General features: G+C 35.7%; 1 protein-coding gene across 3 annotated transcripts in view; it reads right to left on the bottom strand.

Moving 5' to 3' along the window:
* Window positions 1-3,716: 3,716 nt before the first annotated feature.
* Window positions 3,717-18,336, bottom strand: part of LOC129376820 (proto-oncogene vav-like) — a 29,972-nt gene continuing 15,352 nt past the window's right edge. For 2 of the 3 annotated variants that reach the window (XM_055056417.1, XM_055056419.1), the window contains 23 exons: window positions 17,767-17,875; window positions 16,591-16,686; window positions 14,629-14,697; window positions 14,435-14,538; window positions 14,251-14,350; window positions 13,022-13,117; window positions 12,872-12,940; window positions 12,715-12,801; window positions 12,546-12,631; window positions 12,272-12,407; window positions 11,731-11,840; window positions 11,145-11,246; window positions 10,970-11,064; window positions 10,860-10,885; window positions 10,731-10,767; window positions 9,890-10,026; window positions 8,152-8,217; window positions 7,928-7,959; window positions 6,416-6,526; window positions 5,575-5,662; window positions 5,346-5,475; window positions 4,002-4,150; window positions 3,717-3,910 (listed from right to left, as the gene is read on the bottom strand). In XM_055056417.1, coding sequence (XP_054912392.1) covers window positions 3,857-3,910; window positions 4,002-4,150; window positions 5,346-5,475; window positions 5,575-5,662; window positions 6,416-6,526; window positions 7,928-7,959; window positions 8,152-8,217; window positions 9,890-10,026; window positions 10,731-10,767; window positions 10,860-10,885; window positions 10,970-11,064; window positions 11,145-11,246; window positions 11,731-11,840; window positions 12,272-12,407; window positions 12,546-12,631; window positions 12,715-12,801; window positions 12,872-12,940; window positions 13,022-13,117; window positions 14,251-14,350; window positions 14,435-14,538; window positions 14,629-14,697; window positions 16,591-16,686; window positions 17,767-17,875 — 2,089 coding nt within the window. In that variant the 3' untranslated portion in view covers window positions 3,717-3,856. The remainder of the gene's footprint in view (window positions 3,911-4,001; window positions 4,151-5,345; window positions 5,476-5,574; window positions 5,663-6,415; window positions 6,527-7,927; window positions 7,960-8,151; window positions 8,218-9,889; window positions 10,027-10,730; window positions 10,768-10,859; window positions 10,886-10,969; window positions 11,065-11,144; window positions 11,247-11,730; window positions 11,841-12,271; window positions 12,408-12,545; window positions 12,632-12,714; window positions 12,802-12,871; window positions 12,941-13,021; window positions 13,118-14,250; window positions 14,351-14,434; window positions 14,539-14,628; window positions 14,698-16,590; window positions 16,687-17,766; window positions 17,876-18,336) is intronic. The other variant, XM_055056418.1, reaches the window with a different exon arrangement.

The raw sequence follows: 18,336 nt of genomic DNA, 5'->3' as shown, positions 1-18,336 counted from the left end.
ATGTTCACAGAGTTACAAGAATTCAAGAATTCTCAGTTTGCTTCTCAACTTGGTTGGAGGCAGATCGATTCCTGAGAGACGACTTCAAACTGATTCTACAAACCATTTTAGCTGAACATCAAGTCAAGAGGATTTTGATATTTATGGATCCTTGGATTTCTTGTTACAAAGGGAGTTGAAAAGTTGTTAGGATAAAACATAAGAGGCAACAATGGTTTAGTAGAGAACTCTGAGGACGAGAGATCAAAATACTTTGCTTTTGACATTGAAGACAAAAAGGACATGGAAGATTCCTCTAAAGTTACTGTCAAAACCACAACTACGGATTTGACAGTAAAGGCATCAGAAGACTTTGTTCCTCATGATCAAATGAAACTGGATGTGTTTGTTTGCTCACAGGTTGAGCGAGTCACCTTTACAATAACAGCTAACTCTTTACCAACAAAGATATTACAAAAAAGCGTCTTTACCAGTCTTCCCAAAAACATAATGGACCTGGATGTGAAACCAAACTTTAACAACAAGGAAATTGCGACAAATTCTGAAGAAATTTCTGAGGATTTATCATCAGAAGAATCCCCTTCAGCAGAAGAAAACTCACAGGTTGAAATTCAAAATGACACAGATGATTTCAACAGTGTGGATGTTAATCTTGAGCCAAACATGTACTTTTGCAAATTTTCCAACTCATTCTTCAACTGTTGGATGAATGCCACAATACGTAGCATCATGAACTTGAGTATCATCAGAAGGTCTGTGGCTCAGTGTCTGGACCTTTTACAGAGAAGACATTGTTTGCAAGGTTTTTCTTTACAGCAATGTATCATCCAGGAAGATATTTCCCCCCAGATGAAGTTTGTGCAGTTCAGAATGAAACTAGAACATTTCTGAAGAAATTTAAACAGGGCCTGCCTGTTTATCTGGTTGACTACCGGTTTTTGATTTGATGCCTTTATTTTGATAAGACAACTTTCACTGTTTACACTATAGAACAGCAGCTTAACAACAGAAAAAAAAACAAAAGACTAGTTGCAACATTGTTAAAATTAATGGTCCCCTTGATAGAGGCACAAGGTATGTTTATTTTGTAAGTAAGAATATTTCTGTGATTGCTTGAAATTGTGAATTTGTCTTATTCTATATAAATACTGGTATATATACCACAATATATGGTGTCTATATTTCCACTGAGTTTTTGAATAAACTAAAAGTTTATTCTCATAGTTTCAATAAGAGTTGACATTTTAGTAGTGAAGAATGTGACATTTTGGTTCATGGTTGTAAGATCATGTTTTTGAAGCTTACACTGTCTTTTTGTGTGTGTTTTTGTACATACAGCTCTTCCGGTGAAACTCAGGGTATACTTCCAACAAACCTCAATGTTCCTTAGTAAAGCCTCAATCCTTCATTTGACGATCTGCTTCACCATCGCTGGTTCATAAGTCTGATCATGATGAGTTTAATTTTATCTGTGCTGTAAACTAAGAGCTGTGACTTAGTTTGTGAGTTATAATAACCTTCATTTGTTGAAAACTCCACATCTTTTCTAGTATTGCTTTGCTCATAGAAAAACGTTTTGTGACAATTTGAAACATTTAAAATGTTTCTACTTTTTTCTTGAGCATTGTAGATGCTTGGCTATAATGTCTGATATATATTTACGATTAGTGTACATTCGACTCATAGTTTTAAATGTTTAACTAATTGGAATGTTTTATATATTTTTTAATATTACAAATTACATTTTTTGTTTCTTCTGTAAGAGCAATTCAGTCTATAATTAGTCGTCATTATGCTATGTTCATGTGTTACTTCATCTTTTAGTTTTCTAGATATGAAGCTGAATATATTCACAACACTAGTCCACACTGATCACATCTGAAGTTTTGAACAGTGATAACTGATAGGTATTTTCTTGACCTACTTAAAAAGAACCACAGACAACGTTTATTAGTTTTCAACCAAGATTTTGCAAAAGGAGAAGACACAGAAAACTGCTTCTGCAAGCTGCTCACTGTGTGTTCTGACATTCTGCTGTAGAGCTTGTATTTTTATTAGCGAAGGAAAGGAAGTGAATGGAATGTGGGAGAGTGATCTCAACAGAAAGGGGAATATCCTGATAACAAGGAAGGAGGAACACAGAGACTAAAAATTCTACACACAGACAGTTTTGCAACTAAAGAGTATCTCAGGAAGTTCTCCTAAGGAAGATTAAGATACCACCTACAAAAACATGCTCCAGGTTAAAGAAAGGCTAGTTATTTCTTACACACAGTTTAACAAGTTCTTCCTCTTTGGGTGACAACACTAAACCTTACTAAACCTTAAAATGAAAAACAACTAGTAATATAAAACTACTAATTTAAGAAAGATAACGAAACATAATGATTCTAACAATAACTAACTGCACAATTTGACTTTGTCACCTTTTTTTCTTTCCACAAATTCTGAGCCCTGGACGTAAAACCACAAATACTCTAGAAATCATATCTATCTTTGATGTGCAAAGAGTTAATTTATCTTCATTAAGGATCACAACAGAACCAAGTTTAGTTTTATGCAAGTACCTTGCAGCAGCTTTCAAACAGAATAATTAAGACTTTTCTGAATGCAGTGTAGCCTGATTTTAAAAAAATAACCCATTAATGAGGCTTTTTTTTGTGTCAAATTACAATTACATTTCATAAAGCTCTATTCAATCCATTAGCCAAACATGGAAATTTGCAAACCTGCTGATCTGGCTGTCCGACTAGCTGGTAGAGAAACCAATGGCCAAAACTGGAGGACATGCACAGTTCAGAGGTCAGAGAAAGTCTTGGATGTGCTTTCCACAAATATGGCTTTCAAATAAACATTTTGGTTTAAAGTTTGCCACAATCATTGTAAGGTGCAAAACAAATCAGAGGAAGAGGCTGCGGTCAAACACAAAACTAAGAGCAAAACACTAAAGCAGTGGGTCTCAAACTCAAGTCACTGTTCAGCTTACCTGGCGCCAATGTCAGCTCACCTGCAGTTGAACTACATGCTGGTCCGGCAGTTTCACCACTTAATTCAAGTGTGTAAAACAAGCTGCATGTCTAAAGGTTGCAGGACAGCAGCCCTCGATGAATGTAGTTTAAATTAATGCTGACCTAATGCCAAAAGAAAACATATTACAGCCTGTGAAAGACTTGAGACTGGGAGCTGGAGGTTCACGTTCCAGAACAAAAACCCTAACCAGTACATTAATGTCATATAAAATGGCCTAGTCAAAGTTAACACATAAATAAAATTGACAACTTGTGTTACAACTTGATCATTAATGTTCCTAGAAACCTATTATCAAATCTGATTAAGGTTAAACTATTTTGCAAAGAAAAATGGGCAAAACTTTCAGTGTACAAATGGTTGCCACAATTTTCAGATTTTCAAAATGTTATAGCATACCCTCCACCCCCTTCAAAATGATTTACTTTGTGCTGACATACTGTAATGATCACATTGAAGCTTCTAAATGCAATAGCAACAATGTGGAAAAACTGCAAAGAAAATAAAACTTTTACAAGATACTGCAAAGACCCATTTTGAAACTTTCAATGGACCTCAGATCAAATTCCCAAAATCTCCTATTACATAAATTATGTCTCAGTAAATATTCAAGTAAAATTGTTTGCCAAAACATGGTAGAAAAGTTTGCCCAAAATCTGTAGTGAATAACTGAGCCAGATGAGACCAACTGAATTTAAGGTTTTATTCACATCACTGCATACCCAGCAGCAGAATCACATGTCCTTTCACACACAGTTTCACACTCATGCATTTGTTTTTAATGCAGTCATTCAAAAAACGCTTGACATTCAGAGCGGGATGACACGTCTCAGCAATAATCAGAGTAATCTTCCTCCACATAGTTGGATGGAAACAACCCCACCTGGAAGTAGAGGCAAAAACAAGTAAGACAAGACGGTCTCTCAGTATTTGAACGTTTTGTCGTTGTGTAGATGATGTCTTGCTAATCTCACCCGGCCATAGACTTCTCCCTTCCACCAGCCTGTCTGTCCCTTCTTGAGGATCTTGATGGTGTCCCCCTCTCGCAGGGACAGCTCAGTGCGGTCCCGGGCCGAGAAGTCGTATCTGGCCCTCGCCAAGCCGAAGCTCTTTATGCTGCCCCCTGTGAGACAGAGCCCACATTGCAGCATGAAGAGGCTTAAAATAACATTAGCATTTTAAAACACCTGTGTGAGAGTCTCATGTCTGTTATGCTCTACATGAAGCTGCAGCCAGGACATTGTTAGCCAAAACAGAAAGACGTCAGAAGAGTTGAATTCCATCAAAATATCCATTTATTTTACTAATTCAATTGAAAATGAGAAACAGACTGTTTTAATTAAGGAAATTAGGATATTACAAAAGATCAATACAAACAATAGATTTTTCTAATACAGACATTAATGGGCTACACAACCAATTAAAAAAATCTAAGATCTCAGTAAAATAAAATCTGAATCCAATTGAAATACTACTACTACTACTACTACTAATAATAATAATACATTGAAAAAATAAATACACAAGCTGTAATGCATCAATTTTTGAAATATACAACAACGGATATGAAAATAAATATTTGCAGTTTTGTGTCTAAAATTGCTGATTTAATCTTTCTGACCTGAGAAAACAGACAAAAACCACATAAAGGTTTCAGCTGATAAAAATTATGTTTCACATTAATTGATGAAGAAAACAAATCCCATTAACAAAAACACAGATACAAGCTCCAATTTGATTTTTGTTTTTTGGTATCAGCTTGCCAGATGTGCAACCTTAACATTCTGCCTGAGTTTTGTCTTTTTTGTGTCAGACATTGTTTTGTCCTTCACCCATTTGAGTAATGATTGCTGTTGCCCCGGAGACCGTTGCTGACACCCTCTGCAAGCACGAAAAAACACAAAATGCTGCTTCTAAAGAACACGGCTGTACATGAAGTGCTGTGTCCATTAAGGGACTGTTGGTGGTGAAGTAAACACAACCTAATTAAGGATTTTATTAAGCATCATTGCTGATACTTTGTAGTATGATGACATTTCTGTACTTTCTATTAGTCTTGGGTCACTATACAAGCAAAATCTGAAGTTTTTCAGATTTTAGCAATCCTAACAGAAATAGAAACATATGCATGAAACATATCACTTTGTGTATAAAGGCTGCATATAATGTATAAAATGCACCTTTAATAAATACTGGTAATGGACTAAAATGTCTTATGTCGCTTAATTCCTCTTCCAATTAGCATAACAGAGCACCAGAAATAGTCCCTCAACCTACCTGACTGACACTTTAAGGTTCTCACAGGAAGGCTTCTGTACCTGAGGTTGTGTGTGGTGTGTTGTTAGATGAATTGCTTTGCTCTGGCTGTTTAAAAGGGATACGCAGCGTCGTGTCCACATCCTTAAAGTACTCCTTCAGAGAATTCTTCTGGTAGAAGTCAATCATTTCCTGATGAAGTCAGAAAAAAGAAATGGGCTCATGAGAAAACAGAGTGGTACTAAAAAAGGGAAACTTTGTGAATGAAAAATCCCCATCCTTCAAACTTACGATTAAACCCCTGAATGCCTTCTTGTCGTTGATGCGGAAGAGGCCCTCACAGGAGGTGATCTTGATGTGTCTGATGTCCATGTTGAACCTTGAGATCACCCAAACGAATCATTAGTTTGATTTTAGACAGACCCTCATTTTCACAACTAAAAATTCACTCTGTATCCACTTCTGCGATAAGAGCTGACTTTTTATGTCAGTGATTTACAGTCAGACCAAGAATAAATCCTTTGTTTGAAAAGGTGTATTCAATTGAGAAGTGGCATGAAACAGTTTGCACATTACTTTGTTTTTAACCACGATTAGCAAGATGAAGCTCAAACAGTCACTTGAAGACAACCTAGAATAACACTTAAAGCAGGACAAAAATCACAATTTCCCTTCCATTAACATAAAAATATTAATATTATAACTTTGCTCTCAAACAGAAGTATACATTTAAATGTGTCGTAAAGCCATGTAAATATATTTGTATATTTGAAAAGCTTAGACTGATATAAAATCTTAGTTTTACTCCTGTTATAGTCTTTTGCAGGTGAAAACCATCATTTTTGGTCTTATCTGTTCCGTGCATGGCTTGTAGCTTTCTCTTATAATAATCTTTTTCATTTTGTGAAGACAGACCCTTTGCATTGTCTATTCCATGAAATTATCTTGAAATAAAATATCTATAAACACATTCCTTCAAGGAATATTAAATTAAATTAATTAAATGTGAGAAATGTGACAAACCGAAAACCCCATTTATCCAAATTAAACTTTGCTAACAATGCACTCTTTGTTGCTATGACAAAGCTAATATTTCATCAACATAGAAACATAACTGCTAAGGGCTTCTTACTTGATGCTGATTGCAAACTCTCCTCCATCCTTTTGCCTCACAAGGAACGTTCCATCAGAACGTGATATTAACAGGTTCTTGGCAGCAGTCCGGTCCATGTTTCCAGCAAACCTTAAATTAGTGTGAGATAAAAACATAAGCTGGGAAACTAAACTAGAGTACAGTTTCTGAGTATATAACAGACATGTACTCTGAATAATAATAATAATAATAATAATAATAATAATAATAATAATAATAATAATAGTTCAACTAAGAAAACATCAGAAATCCCCAAAAAAACTAACTAAATTTAGTTAATAGAAAAAAAAAATCTAAGTTCAGTAGTATAAAGTGTTAAGAGTCAAAAATTCCTCATGATTGCTTTAGGGAGAAGTTCTGGAGCTTGGCACAATAAACATGCTGCTCTATTTCTTCTCTTTTGACTGAAAAGTATCAGTTATTAGATTAAGTCTATAAATCAGTTCTAAAGCCACAGGAGGTCAGTGGAGAAATTTGAGGTTAAGTAATGTGCCTCCATCTCTGTGGGCTTCCTTAAATTCTGTCAATCCTTTGCACATTTGCTGCATATGCAGGCGAATTGCAGTTATCGAATGAGGAGAACACACTATTCACTTCTTTTTTAGTTAGGGTAACATTTTATTTGACGTGTTATGAATAACACTGTCATCATAAACATGACATAACACCTGCCATGAACATGCGTTAGTCTTCATGAATATTTATGACTGTTGTAAAAGTGTCATTTGGTAAATCATGACACTTTTAATATAAAGTTGACTTTATTCGAAATGTCTTTGTTGTGACAACACGACATTAACCAAGAAATTATGATCTGACATAGACTTCTATGGAAGACTGACTTTAATCTCAGTCTGATTTTAATCTGAGATTAAAGCCAGAATTCTTAAATTTTTTTCCAGTAGCCCTTATCCTCTTCTGAACATATACAGACTCTGCAAGGTGATAGAATAATCTTTTTTAAGAAAAAAAAAAAAAAGTCAAGGAATTTGTCATCCAGACGGGGTTTCATTTTGTGTGCTTCCGTTAGGTGGAGGCAGTAAAAGATTCTATCTTCTTTTAAAGTGACGTTTGGGACTTTATCTGATTCATATATAACCCCCCCCCCAAACTCCCCCTCCCCCCCCCAAACCCCCACTTCCTAAAGTTTAATTGCATGCAATCTTGATCTTTTGTTGCAGCATATGGTATTACTTATAGTGAGACAACAATCTCTGTACACTGGAGTTACATTTTGCACGGCAGAAATCGTGTTGCGCTGTATTGCCCCATCAGTGTTGCACAACAGTATCTTGCAAGCGCAATTTTACAAACACCAGCATATTTTCCTCAGTATGCGCTTCTGTTTTATGGCTATCAATAGTGTCTCTTTCTCTGTGTCAGGATTGTGGTGTTTCCCAGTCACATCTGCTAAGAACTGAATTTTATACGATATGAGTCTGGTTGTGGTTGGTGAGTCAGTCACTTTGCTCAGTTCCTGTTCATACTCACCAGAGGAAGTCAGACAGGTCTGGGGTTGGCCTCTGGAAAAGAACCAGATCACACAGAGAGGTTATATGTAAGTCTGTGGTCATGGATGTAATCATTCCTCACTTCCTAATACTGTGAATGCTTGCTTTTGTGCTACAAATGGTGGTAACTGGAAACTAGTTCAAAACACAACAAACTGAAGCTTGTGTTTTGTTAGGCCAGCTTGTGCTGACTGCTGCACTTACAGAGATGTAGGGCTGAACCCTCTGGCAGGGGAACCATCCCACTTGACCAGCTGTCAGATTTCTTCCCTGAGAATGACAAAGTCACATGATCAGACTACAGCACAGATACACTGTTATACAGGCATAAATCATTTAGCTACATAAAAACCCAAATGAAGTTTGAAGCAAGATCTTTATAGTCAACTAAATAACATGGATGTTATGAATGAAATTCATGTTAACTGAAATTAATAACTACAATAATTAATATGGACAAACTAGTTATCAGGAACTGTATTGTTCATTTGTAAAACTAAAACTTATTGAAATTATCAATATTATTTTCTTCATTTTCCTGTTTATGAACTTGTTTATTAGCTAGGTCAACTGAAGTGAAATAGATGTTTTCCCCCACACAAGCAGTTTCTGTCAGCTGTCCGGAGATTCCAGCTCTGGCAGCACTTACACTAAGTTGTGACAGCAAAAGTTGGAATAAAACATCAGAGTCACTTGGTTGTTCAACAATAATTGAATACATTTTTTAAATGGCTTCTACTGAAGTGTATTCATTACCCAGTCAATGCATACATAATCATAATATAATACTTGAATTCTGCACCTAAAAATGAACAGAAGTATGACAAAACTGAAACTACTACAATAACTAATAAAAACTAAACAACTAATTAAAACTAGCTAGATCAGACAAACTGAAAGTCACAACAAACCATATTGAAAAACTCAAAAACATTAGAACTTTGATTTGAAGTAGCATGTGGAGACAAAGGCATGTGGTAAAACAGAAAACTAACAAATCGACCATGAGAAGAGTTAGAGTTTAACCAAACACTTGTGTCCAGAAACTCTATAGATTGGTCCAAAATTCCTCCATTTAGTGCTGAACTGTTCTTACATGTAGTAGAAAGGTTTATGGTTTTAAATACCCCACAGGAGTAAGGATAAGTTAGCAATGATAAAATTCATTCCTGTAGTCAAGGCGTCTTTAATAGTCTGCAATGGTCTTGGAAAAATGGCAAAGGTTCAACACAGTGCATAAACACATATCCATTTTTACATTAAATTGGTGGAGAAAACCTTATATTAAAATTATGCATCTTTTAACGGTACAATGAGCTGTCAGTCATGTTCATGTTATAGGTTTTACCAAAGTTTCTACCTGCACTGTTTTTATGTTTTTATCACCAATCTTGAGTAGAAGCCCTTCTTTTCTTTTCTTTTTTTGTTTTTCCATTCTCTGGATATAATAACGCTTCGTTTTAAAGCAGCTTTAGCTTTCCGGTAAATGTTGTGGAAGAATAACACAGCAATATTGATGACTAGCTAATACTAAGTGAAGTAGGAAAGCTATGCTTTCAGAAAAAAGGCTTTTCTTCTGGAGCTATGAAGTTATGCTGACAAACCAATTTCAAGGAAAATATTTCAATTTGTCTTTTTAACAAATTATGTGTGTAGTTTTATTCACCATCAATATAACACAGAATCGGGACATATAAATGCTTCTGCAGCTAAAAGAAATGCCATTGCAATGTATTTAGTTTGCAAGCCAGCTTTCAAATGAATCTCACATCATGCAAAGACCGCAGACAAGCAGCTGTGCAGTGAAGCCTTGATTTCAGGAAGGAAATGAAAAACAGAAAATGAGACGAAAAAGAAAAAGGAACAGCAGCAGCTCACACAAAGACTGAAAACTGCGCAAAAAATTGAGTGATGCCTGAATATTGAGCTCTTCCAGTCTTACCTCCCACCAGGACAGGTCAACATCGGCGCGGGTCAGCTCGATAATATCACCTCTAAAGAGCTGAAGGGGCTGGCCAAAGCCCACGGGGGGTGGCGGCAAACCATAATACTCTTGACACACTTCCATCTTTGGACATGCTGGAAATGAAGGAGAAGCAACGGCGTTGATATAATGTTTGGAAGATCATATCACAACCGCTTTCAAGTCCAGAAGTGTAAGAACTATATTTACAGATTTGTCTTAAATCATGAGAATACTTTTTACTTTTTTCACCAGACAAAGTAGGAAAATCTCAAAAAACTGTTTGTAGTAAATATTTTCATCTATGAAGAGCAAGAATTGATCCAAATCTGCTGCATAATTTAAATGATGGCTGAATGTTATCCTTCAGCATTTTCTGGAGCAGCAAAACAAAGCTTGACCATCACACTGTCTGACTGTCAGTATGATGTTCCTCCTCTAAAGTGCTGCAGATCTCGCTTTAAGGGAAGTGAGGCCTGCAGAGGTTTAGATCTGGGTTCTTTTCTGATCTCCTGGTGACCTTTGAAGGTTCTTTCAGACATTAGGAAATGTTTATAGTAAGTATTTACTAGAAACATAAATATGTGAGCTGCAATTCGCTAGCATCCACAAGCCTTAAAAATAGTCTTATTCTAAAAAATATGGCTAATTACAGCTAATTAAAGATTGTCTACAACTTTTGGAAAAGTGCGACATGAAAACCAAATACAAACAAAATCTGTAAGAATCTGACAGCATACATGATCACAGAACTAAAATGCTGAGGCAGACAGATTAAAAGCTATGAACTGGTAGTTTAGGTTTATTGTGTATACCTCACCTGTGTTGGAACTTCCTGAGGTTCTGTGACTTTTATCCTGAGAGAACAAAATAAAGTGATCATTTTTATAGGTACAAAATTTAATTTAAAAAGGAAATTAAATTTTGTTCATGTAAAACAGTTTTGTACCTGTCTCTTAATATTGCCAGAATGATCTGTAAATTCAACAGGACAGTTTATGTAAGAAATATTTAACAAATCCAGAATGACCTTATAGCTTTGAATGTCTTCATACAGACCTGAGTTTCGTCCACATCCTGGCACTCTGCCTAAACACTCTTTATGTGCCGCCATTTTGCAACGAGTGCACTGGTAGCCCTGGAAGAATGTCCCTCTGGTGACAGCATGGACAAATTTCTCCTCAGTTAATTTTTTTTAATAATCGTAAGAGTTGTGGGAGGTAGAAAAAAATACCTTAACAGCATTGAACAGGCTTTGCAGGAAGTTGTTTCCTCAAAGCAGTGCATCTGGAAGTCATGGTTGTTTGCAGTGGAGTTCTCAGGGCACATGTTTGACCTGCAGTCATATACAAAATATGAAGGCTTTGACAAAAGCTCCACACAGCTGGTTTTATTTGGTCGTGGTTAAATAAAAGATAAGATAATGGCTGTAGTTGAAAAGCAAATGAGACAATAAACAAAATGAGAGTTTTCTGGATATTTCCTGTGAGGTTCACTAATGCAAAGTATCAGGCAATTCAGGTAAGATTTGTCTGTGTGAGTTCAGTTGATATTGTTTGCATATAGATTTTTTGTCAATTGAATCTGATATATTTTTTAAACTCTCCACACTCGCAGATCCTGTCTTCTAACTTCAGACATGCAATAAATAGCTTTGATGTGAGCCATGCAATGAAGTCTCGTGAATTGTTTTTTAACAATTCCGTGGGGAAACATCTGACCATTCAGCTGTGAAAAGACAAGCCACTCCTGTTCTTCGTTTTTGTTTTCTGTTGTAATGTGCAGCTGTATTTGTGTTTTTCCATTTTGAGGTAACTCACATAGCCATCTCAAACTGTTCCAGCCACTTCTTCTTCAGTTCTCTGGTTTTGAAGTAGAAATCATAGCCACACCTCCCAAAGCCATCCAACAAGAGGAACAGATAGGACCACTATTCACACACAAACACACACATTGTCTGCTTACACAGCACAAACAATTGCTTTTCACATTTTCAAAACCTCAAACACTGTTTTCTTGGGATCATATGGAATAGATCAATACAAAGTGGCACATGTGTGCTTCTGCTCAAATGCTCTCCAACAGAGAAAGTGCTATTGTTCTGAGGTTAAATTTCAAAAAGAAGAAACATATTTACTAACTAGGTAAAGGTATTCAATAGTTAAAGGTATTCAATTTTTTTTGTTGTAAAATAACTAAATAGATGCACCATTTATTTTCTTCTTGACAGTTATGTTGATTTATCAAGTAATTTCCAATTAAAGTTGATTTGTGGTTATAATGTGCCATGTGTCAAGAGGTGTGAATACTTTATCAAAGTAATAGATCATACAAGTGTTAGAGGAGCAAAATGTGCCACACCTTCTTGTTGTCCTTCTCTCCTGTGGTTTCGTCTCGGATCTGGTAGTGATGCAGTTCAATGATGTCCTTCAGCTCAAATGTTTCTCCACTCTTCTTTTTACAAATGACCACAGCTTTGTCAAAAAGGAACCCATATCTGATTCAAAGTAAAAACGTGTCAAAAACAGCACAACACGACAGACATCATGATGATGATCGTTATCATCATCATGATGACAATGATAATGATGATAATAATGATAATGATGATGATGATGACGATGGTAAAACAGACCTGTCCTGCTTGGACTTTTTCTCTGAGCTGCAGATCTTCAGCTCTCCATCGATCTTTGGGCGACCAAAAAGAGCCAAAGACTGAGTCTGAGGAGAAAAGTATTGACATCACCCAGAGAACAATCAAAGAGAAAACAAACACACACACACACAAATAAAAATGACCTCACCAGGTTCTCTATGGACATCTGAAAGCTGGTGATTTGTTTGATGACCTCGTTATCTCGTTTCACCTCATTTACACATTGAGCCAAATCCTGATAATACACACAGAAATGACTGAGTGGAAAGTCAAACAGTTATAGCCATTGATGGTAACACACTTACTCTCATTGCATCGAGACCTGCTCGCAGATTGTCCTTGTCTGTGGCGTCAGTGGTGTGTTTCAACAATTCCTAACACAATCAAACAACATCACACTGCATAAAACCAGCCAGGAAACAAAGGGACATTCTTATCATTAGAGCCACACAGACCTGTAACAGCAGGTGATATTTAAGAACTCTCTGCATAGGAACCATGAGTAAATCTCTGAGGGAAAAACGGCCACTGTTTGCTCTCTTTGAACATTCCTGAGGAAGGAAACAAGAAGTTAATATAATGCAGAAGTTAATATAATATGGATATTGAAATGGTATTTATGAACATTTTGAAGGCTTTTATCATTTAAGTCCCATGTTTAGTCCTTTTACAATTGTGTTTAGTTTTCTGTGTGTCCTCCAGTTGTGTCCTCATGGTTTTAGGTTTCATTGTGTTTTCAATTTATTTTCATTTTTTTATCTTTTTATTTTTGTTGGTAAAGATAACCCTCATTCACTGCAATGTCTGCATCTCTTAAAAATACTTAAAATGTATTTAACTCTGGTCAGTGACTCCAGCACTGGAAAAGTGGCTCAGAAATACCTGGAGAAACATACAACATTTCAGTCCAGAACAGTTCAGACCTGGAACAGCTGAGATAGTAAAGAACCCGTAAACCCCCAGACTGCTGGTAGAGAACCTGAACCTGAGCTGAAGAGCCCTCTACCGAACCCAGAGAGGAACAAGGCAACTGCTTAACAGTCAACATGAAGTACAGTTGAAATCAGATATTTACATACACTGAATGAAGAGACACACACATTTTTTTTCTTAAATTAAATCAGACTAAACATTTCTTAGTTTGATTAGAATTACCAACATTATTTCTATTTGCTAAATGTCAGAAAAATTAGTGAGAACATGACCTAACCTTAAGTTAAAAGAAAACTTGAAAATGCTCAGAAAGAATAAATGCCATGCTGTTCTTTGTTTTTTAAAAGCTAACTAGATTTAGTTTTTTTATGTTGCTACTCATTGTTTGCAATTCCTTTGTCCAAATAGAAAACCTTCAACATCAGCTTGAAGGTTTCTTAAAGCATAAGAAAGGGCAAAGAGATGAATCATAAAATACATCAAATATGGATCAGAACCAACCACAGTGTCTCTATAATAAAGTCAAACTGAGACTCAGTTCTCCTTTTCACTTCTGAATGACTGTGTTAGAGAACAGATCGTGGATGTAAAAAAAAAAAAAAGCCCAACAAAAAAACCAGAACCAATCTAAATGCAGTTTCCCGTAAGTAGATTAAAGTTGCTTATCCAGCACAGTTGAACAGACAAAAAGGGCAACTTTCTATCCTCCTGGTTTTGTAGAAGCTATTTGTGATATGTGGGCCGTCCTCACCTCCAGCTTCATCCTGACGTCCTCCCTCATGTTTGATACTTTGTCCAGGTGCTTGGTTGCTGCCTCCACCTGGCTGCAGTAATGGCCATACAGAAGAAGCCTGCAAGGAGGCACAACAGAAAAGGCATCTGCTGCCCAGATCAGTTCAAACACACAGTGGGGTGAGTGAGGTGCTGCTGCCTACCTTTCCTTGTAGTTGATAAACACCTGGTAAAGATTCTGGGCTCTGAGATTTGAAATGGAGTTTCGAACGTCTTCCAGCAAACAGTGATGAGTTTTAGCCAATTCCTACAAAAAATCCACAGTCGTGTGACATTGAAATAATCTGAAATTTACACCTGATATCTGAGTGTCTGTCCAGATGATCTCCTGCTTTACCTTTATGTTGATGAAGATGCTTTCAATGTCATGAGATTGAAGAAACTTTTCAAGGGGTTTCATAAAGTGCTGCACAAAACAGGGAGAAGTTCATGACTGTGTGTGCAAAGACAGTTTGAAAATGTTATGTTTTGGTATTATTGATGCAACAGTTCAGCTTTAAAGAAGAAGAAATATCCAAAACTGTATATACTGTATGTCATAGCTTTAACTGATGTCTTTATATGTACATCTGATATCCATGTCATATAAAAAAACTAAAACAAAAAAATACACATTTGAAAATTGTATGTGAAATATAATAAAATGTATTTCCTACAACTTTAGAAAACCCCACATTTATTTTCACTTAAATTCTCTTCAAATGATGAGAACATTTTTACTCATCACTTTGAAAGAGGTTTGGCCTGTTTAAACCACATACATTCAGTTTGGTTTGCTCCTTTTACTGATCACCATGGTTACGTTGTAAAATATTTTCAGAAAGACTGCTGTTGCAGTTAATGAGTCCTGAAGGGGATTAAAATGACTTAGAAAGAATTTGAAATAATCAATTTTACTAGGAAATAGATTCATTATTTTGAATGTTAAAGGGTTCAGCATGTTCACCCTAAAACTAGACCACAAGATGCTAAAAAATGCCATCATAGCTCATACAGCTGACTCCTAATAATGTTTATATCAAAGTTTAGATCTGAACACTCAGAAAATGAGCGCACATGTAGAACTGAAAAAAGAAAACAAAACCAAAAGTAAAACTTTTGATGTTTAAAAATTAAACAAAACATGAACGCCAGAGGCGGGATAAGATAAGAGAGAGACCAACACTAAATTTAAATATTTGGCACCAGAACAGAGGATTTGTTTGAACAAAACCAAAGACAGCATACCTGAAAAAAAAAAACAAACCCTCATGGGGATTTTTAAGCAGCTTGAAGATTTATAATTTGTGTAGGTTTTGCTAAAGTGAGGTTTTGCTCAACCACGCTTAAAATCACATAACCCATAAATAACTATAATGTGATTCAGAAAATATTTAAGAAAATATGAGACTGTATCTAAGAATTAAAGCGGAAACAGAACTGGAACCTCCAACATGACAAAAGATACCAGGAAATCTACCAGAGAAAAATAAGAAATGGGATGTCCAGGGCCTAGTCAAAGCCTAGTATCATTTTTCCTTATGATAAAATGTATTCTTTTTAAAATCTGTTGCTAAATGTTTAAAACAAGTGAACTCTTTGATTCTTAAATGGAATTAAATCCCCTTTTATAGTGATAACAAAATTAGACTATATATTGAAATGTATTTTTTTTTATTAAAGAACTGTATCCTCATTACCTCATGTCACTGATATGTCAATGTCAAATTTATTTTATTTATATAGCACTTTAAAACAGGTATAAAACTGCACCAAAGTGCTGCACAGGAACAACAGTAACACAAATATGCACAATGACTTCCACATTTTTTGGGGAAACAGCTAAACATATGTAAATTGCCTAAACAGATTCACATTATCATGCTACCCAATTTCTTTTTATGTCAAGGAACGTTTCATTTCAGAGGTTATGCTTCCTTTCTCCTGGGGTTGTTAATATGGATTACACATTTCTCTTTTCCACTATTCAAAGTGGAAAAGAGGGGAGAACATCCAGTTACAGTAAGCCATATGTCTGTTGAAGCCATTATGTTGGTCACCAACTATAATGGCTAGTAGTTGGTGACATAGACTTGTTAATATAATAATTAAAAAGGAAGTTTTGATGAACAAGATTGAAGGGGAATTTTTGTTAATCTTGCTTTTAGGATCACAAGGGAGAGAAAAAAAATGACTAGTAACTAACATGAAAAGGCAAATTTATTTCAAAAATGTTTACATATATTTGTCATATGAATGCCAACAAAGCGACAGTATGTTATTAGTGAATGTGTGTGCTTGTGTGTGTGTGTGTATGTACCTGTAAGATAGAGTCCAATGTAGCAGTGTACTTTTCTTCAGTTTGTTGGATTTCCTGCAGGCAACACTCTCGTTTGTCAACACCAACCTTCTGCTGCTGCATGTCCAAGAACACACACTGTCAAACAAGGCCACACATTTCCACATTTCCACAGTGTGGTTACATTTATGGCTAAAAGCAACAAAAGTTCACAATTTTGCCAAACAAAATGAGGCTTTGATGGAGTTGAGCACTTTTATGGTGAGAGCTGGTAGAGCAGCAAGGATCCACCACATTTGGCTACAGCAATCACCTATCTGTTGTTGTTAGGATTTGAACATCCAAGAGGAACTGTCTGGTTGACCATTGGGTCACCTGTGTACCAAACATAGAACCTAATTAATTAATCACACCACTTTTTTTTATTTTTATTCATCCAACCACAGTCTTACAGAGAGTAACTGTTTTCTGATGGCTTTTAGCCAATAAATCAGGCTCTGGTCATGTCACACAGTGCGTTGGGCCAAGTCACAGCACAGATGATCTTAACAGTGAACTGTGCTAACAAGCTGTTCATAATTTGATTGGCCAAAAGCTTTTTGGCTTGATGTAGTTCTATTTGCTTTGAATCTGGTCACCAGAAATTCACCATATTTAAAGTCAACATTCTTACCAGGTAAGAATGTTAGATGGAGGATCTAGTAAGTGAAAGGTTTGCTGGCAAATTTAATGCAAAAAAGGCAAAACCTTATTCATAAATGCCTGTGATGAACATTAAATGATGTCATTTTAACATCTACAAAAAAGGCTGATTTCAATGAAATTGCATTTCTTCCATACACATGTAATGAAAGGGACTAAGATATGGCAAATAATGAAAACATAACGTATAAATATCTAAAAAAAATAAATAAATTAACAATGTACTTAAATGCATGAGTTTTAAATTTTTTTCACAACATGAATGCAACAAACTTTCCTCTAGTTTGAATTCAAAAAAATCAAGAATCAAGAATATTGATTGCAGTAAATTACTCAAACCAAAGACCTCAAAGCTCTCAGGCTGATGTTTGATAGTGAACAGGTGTCGAGGTAAACCAGACTCATTTCAAAAGTTCACGATGGTGAATGTCAAAGACCTGCAGAGATGTGGGTAACCAGACGCTGCTCACAGGTTGCTTTCTGTTTGAAACTCACAGTTTCAGGTGGCTCCTCTGTCCTCATCAGGTCCTCATAGATCTCATCCCCTTCGTTATCTTCATCCTCCACAAAATCATACAAATCATCATCTTCATCCACTGTGTCACTGTAAGACATCATACAAACATCATGTTACCACCATTAGTTTTTCTTTAGTAAAATTTGTGCACAAAGTTGCACTAATGTAGTTTTTAAAGATAATTTGCGAAAGTGTGAGATGAAACTTTGTAAGTCAGCATTAAGGTCATTTAAGAACTTTATAAATGCCGGGTCTGTTTTGTTTTTCTACTTTTTCAGAAAAATTCCCTTGTCTTTTTTGAAACTATGTAAACTTTTTGCTTTGGCAGAATTATTAAGCTAAAACCTTTCTGACATATGAATAATTTATGAATAATTATAAAAAAAATTACTTATGATTGTTATAGTTCTGTTGATGGTACTGTATCCAATAAAAATACTTTTTATATTTGCTTTAACCTCAAGAAGCAAATGAAATTAGCATTAATGTGACATGATCTGCTGCGGAAATGTTGCATAATTTTGTTTACAGTTTCTTAGTCGCTTTGG

Source organism: Poeciliopsis prolifica, unplaced genomic scaffold, assembly GCF_027474105.1.
Source record: "Poeciliopsis prolifica strain line A6 unplaced genomic scaffold, Auburn_PproV2 SCAFFOLD045, whole genome shotgun sequence".
Classification (NCBI taxonomy): domain Eukaryota; kingdom Metazoa; phylum Chordata; class Actinopteri; order Cyprinodontiformes; family Poeciliidae; genus Poeciliopsis; species Poeciliopsis prolifica.
This window is presented reverse-complemented; position numbering and strand designations above follow the sequence as displayed.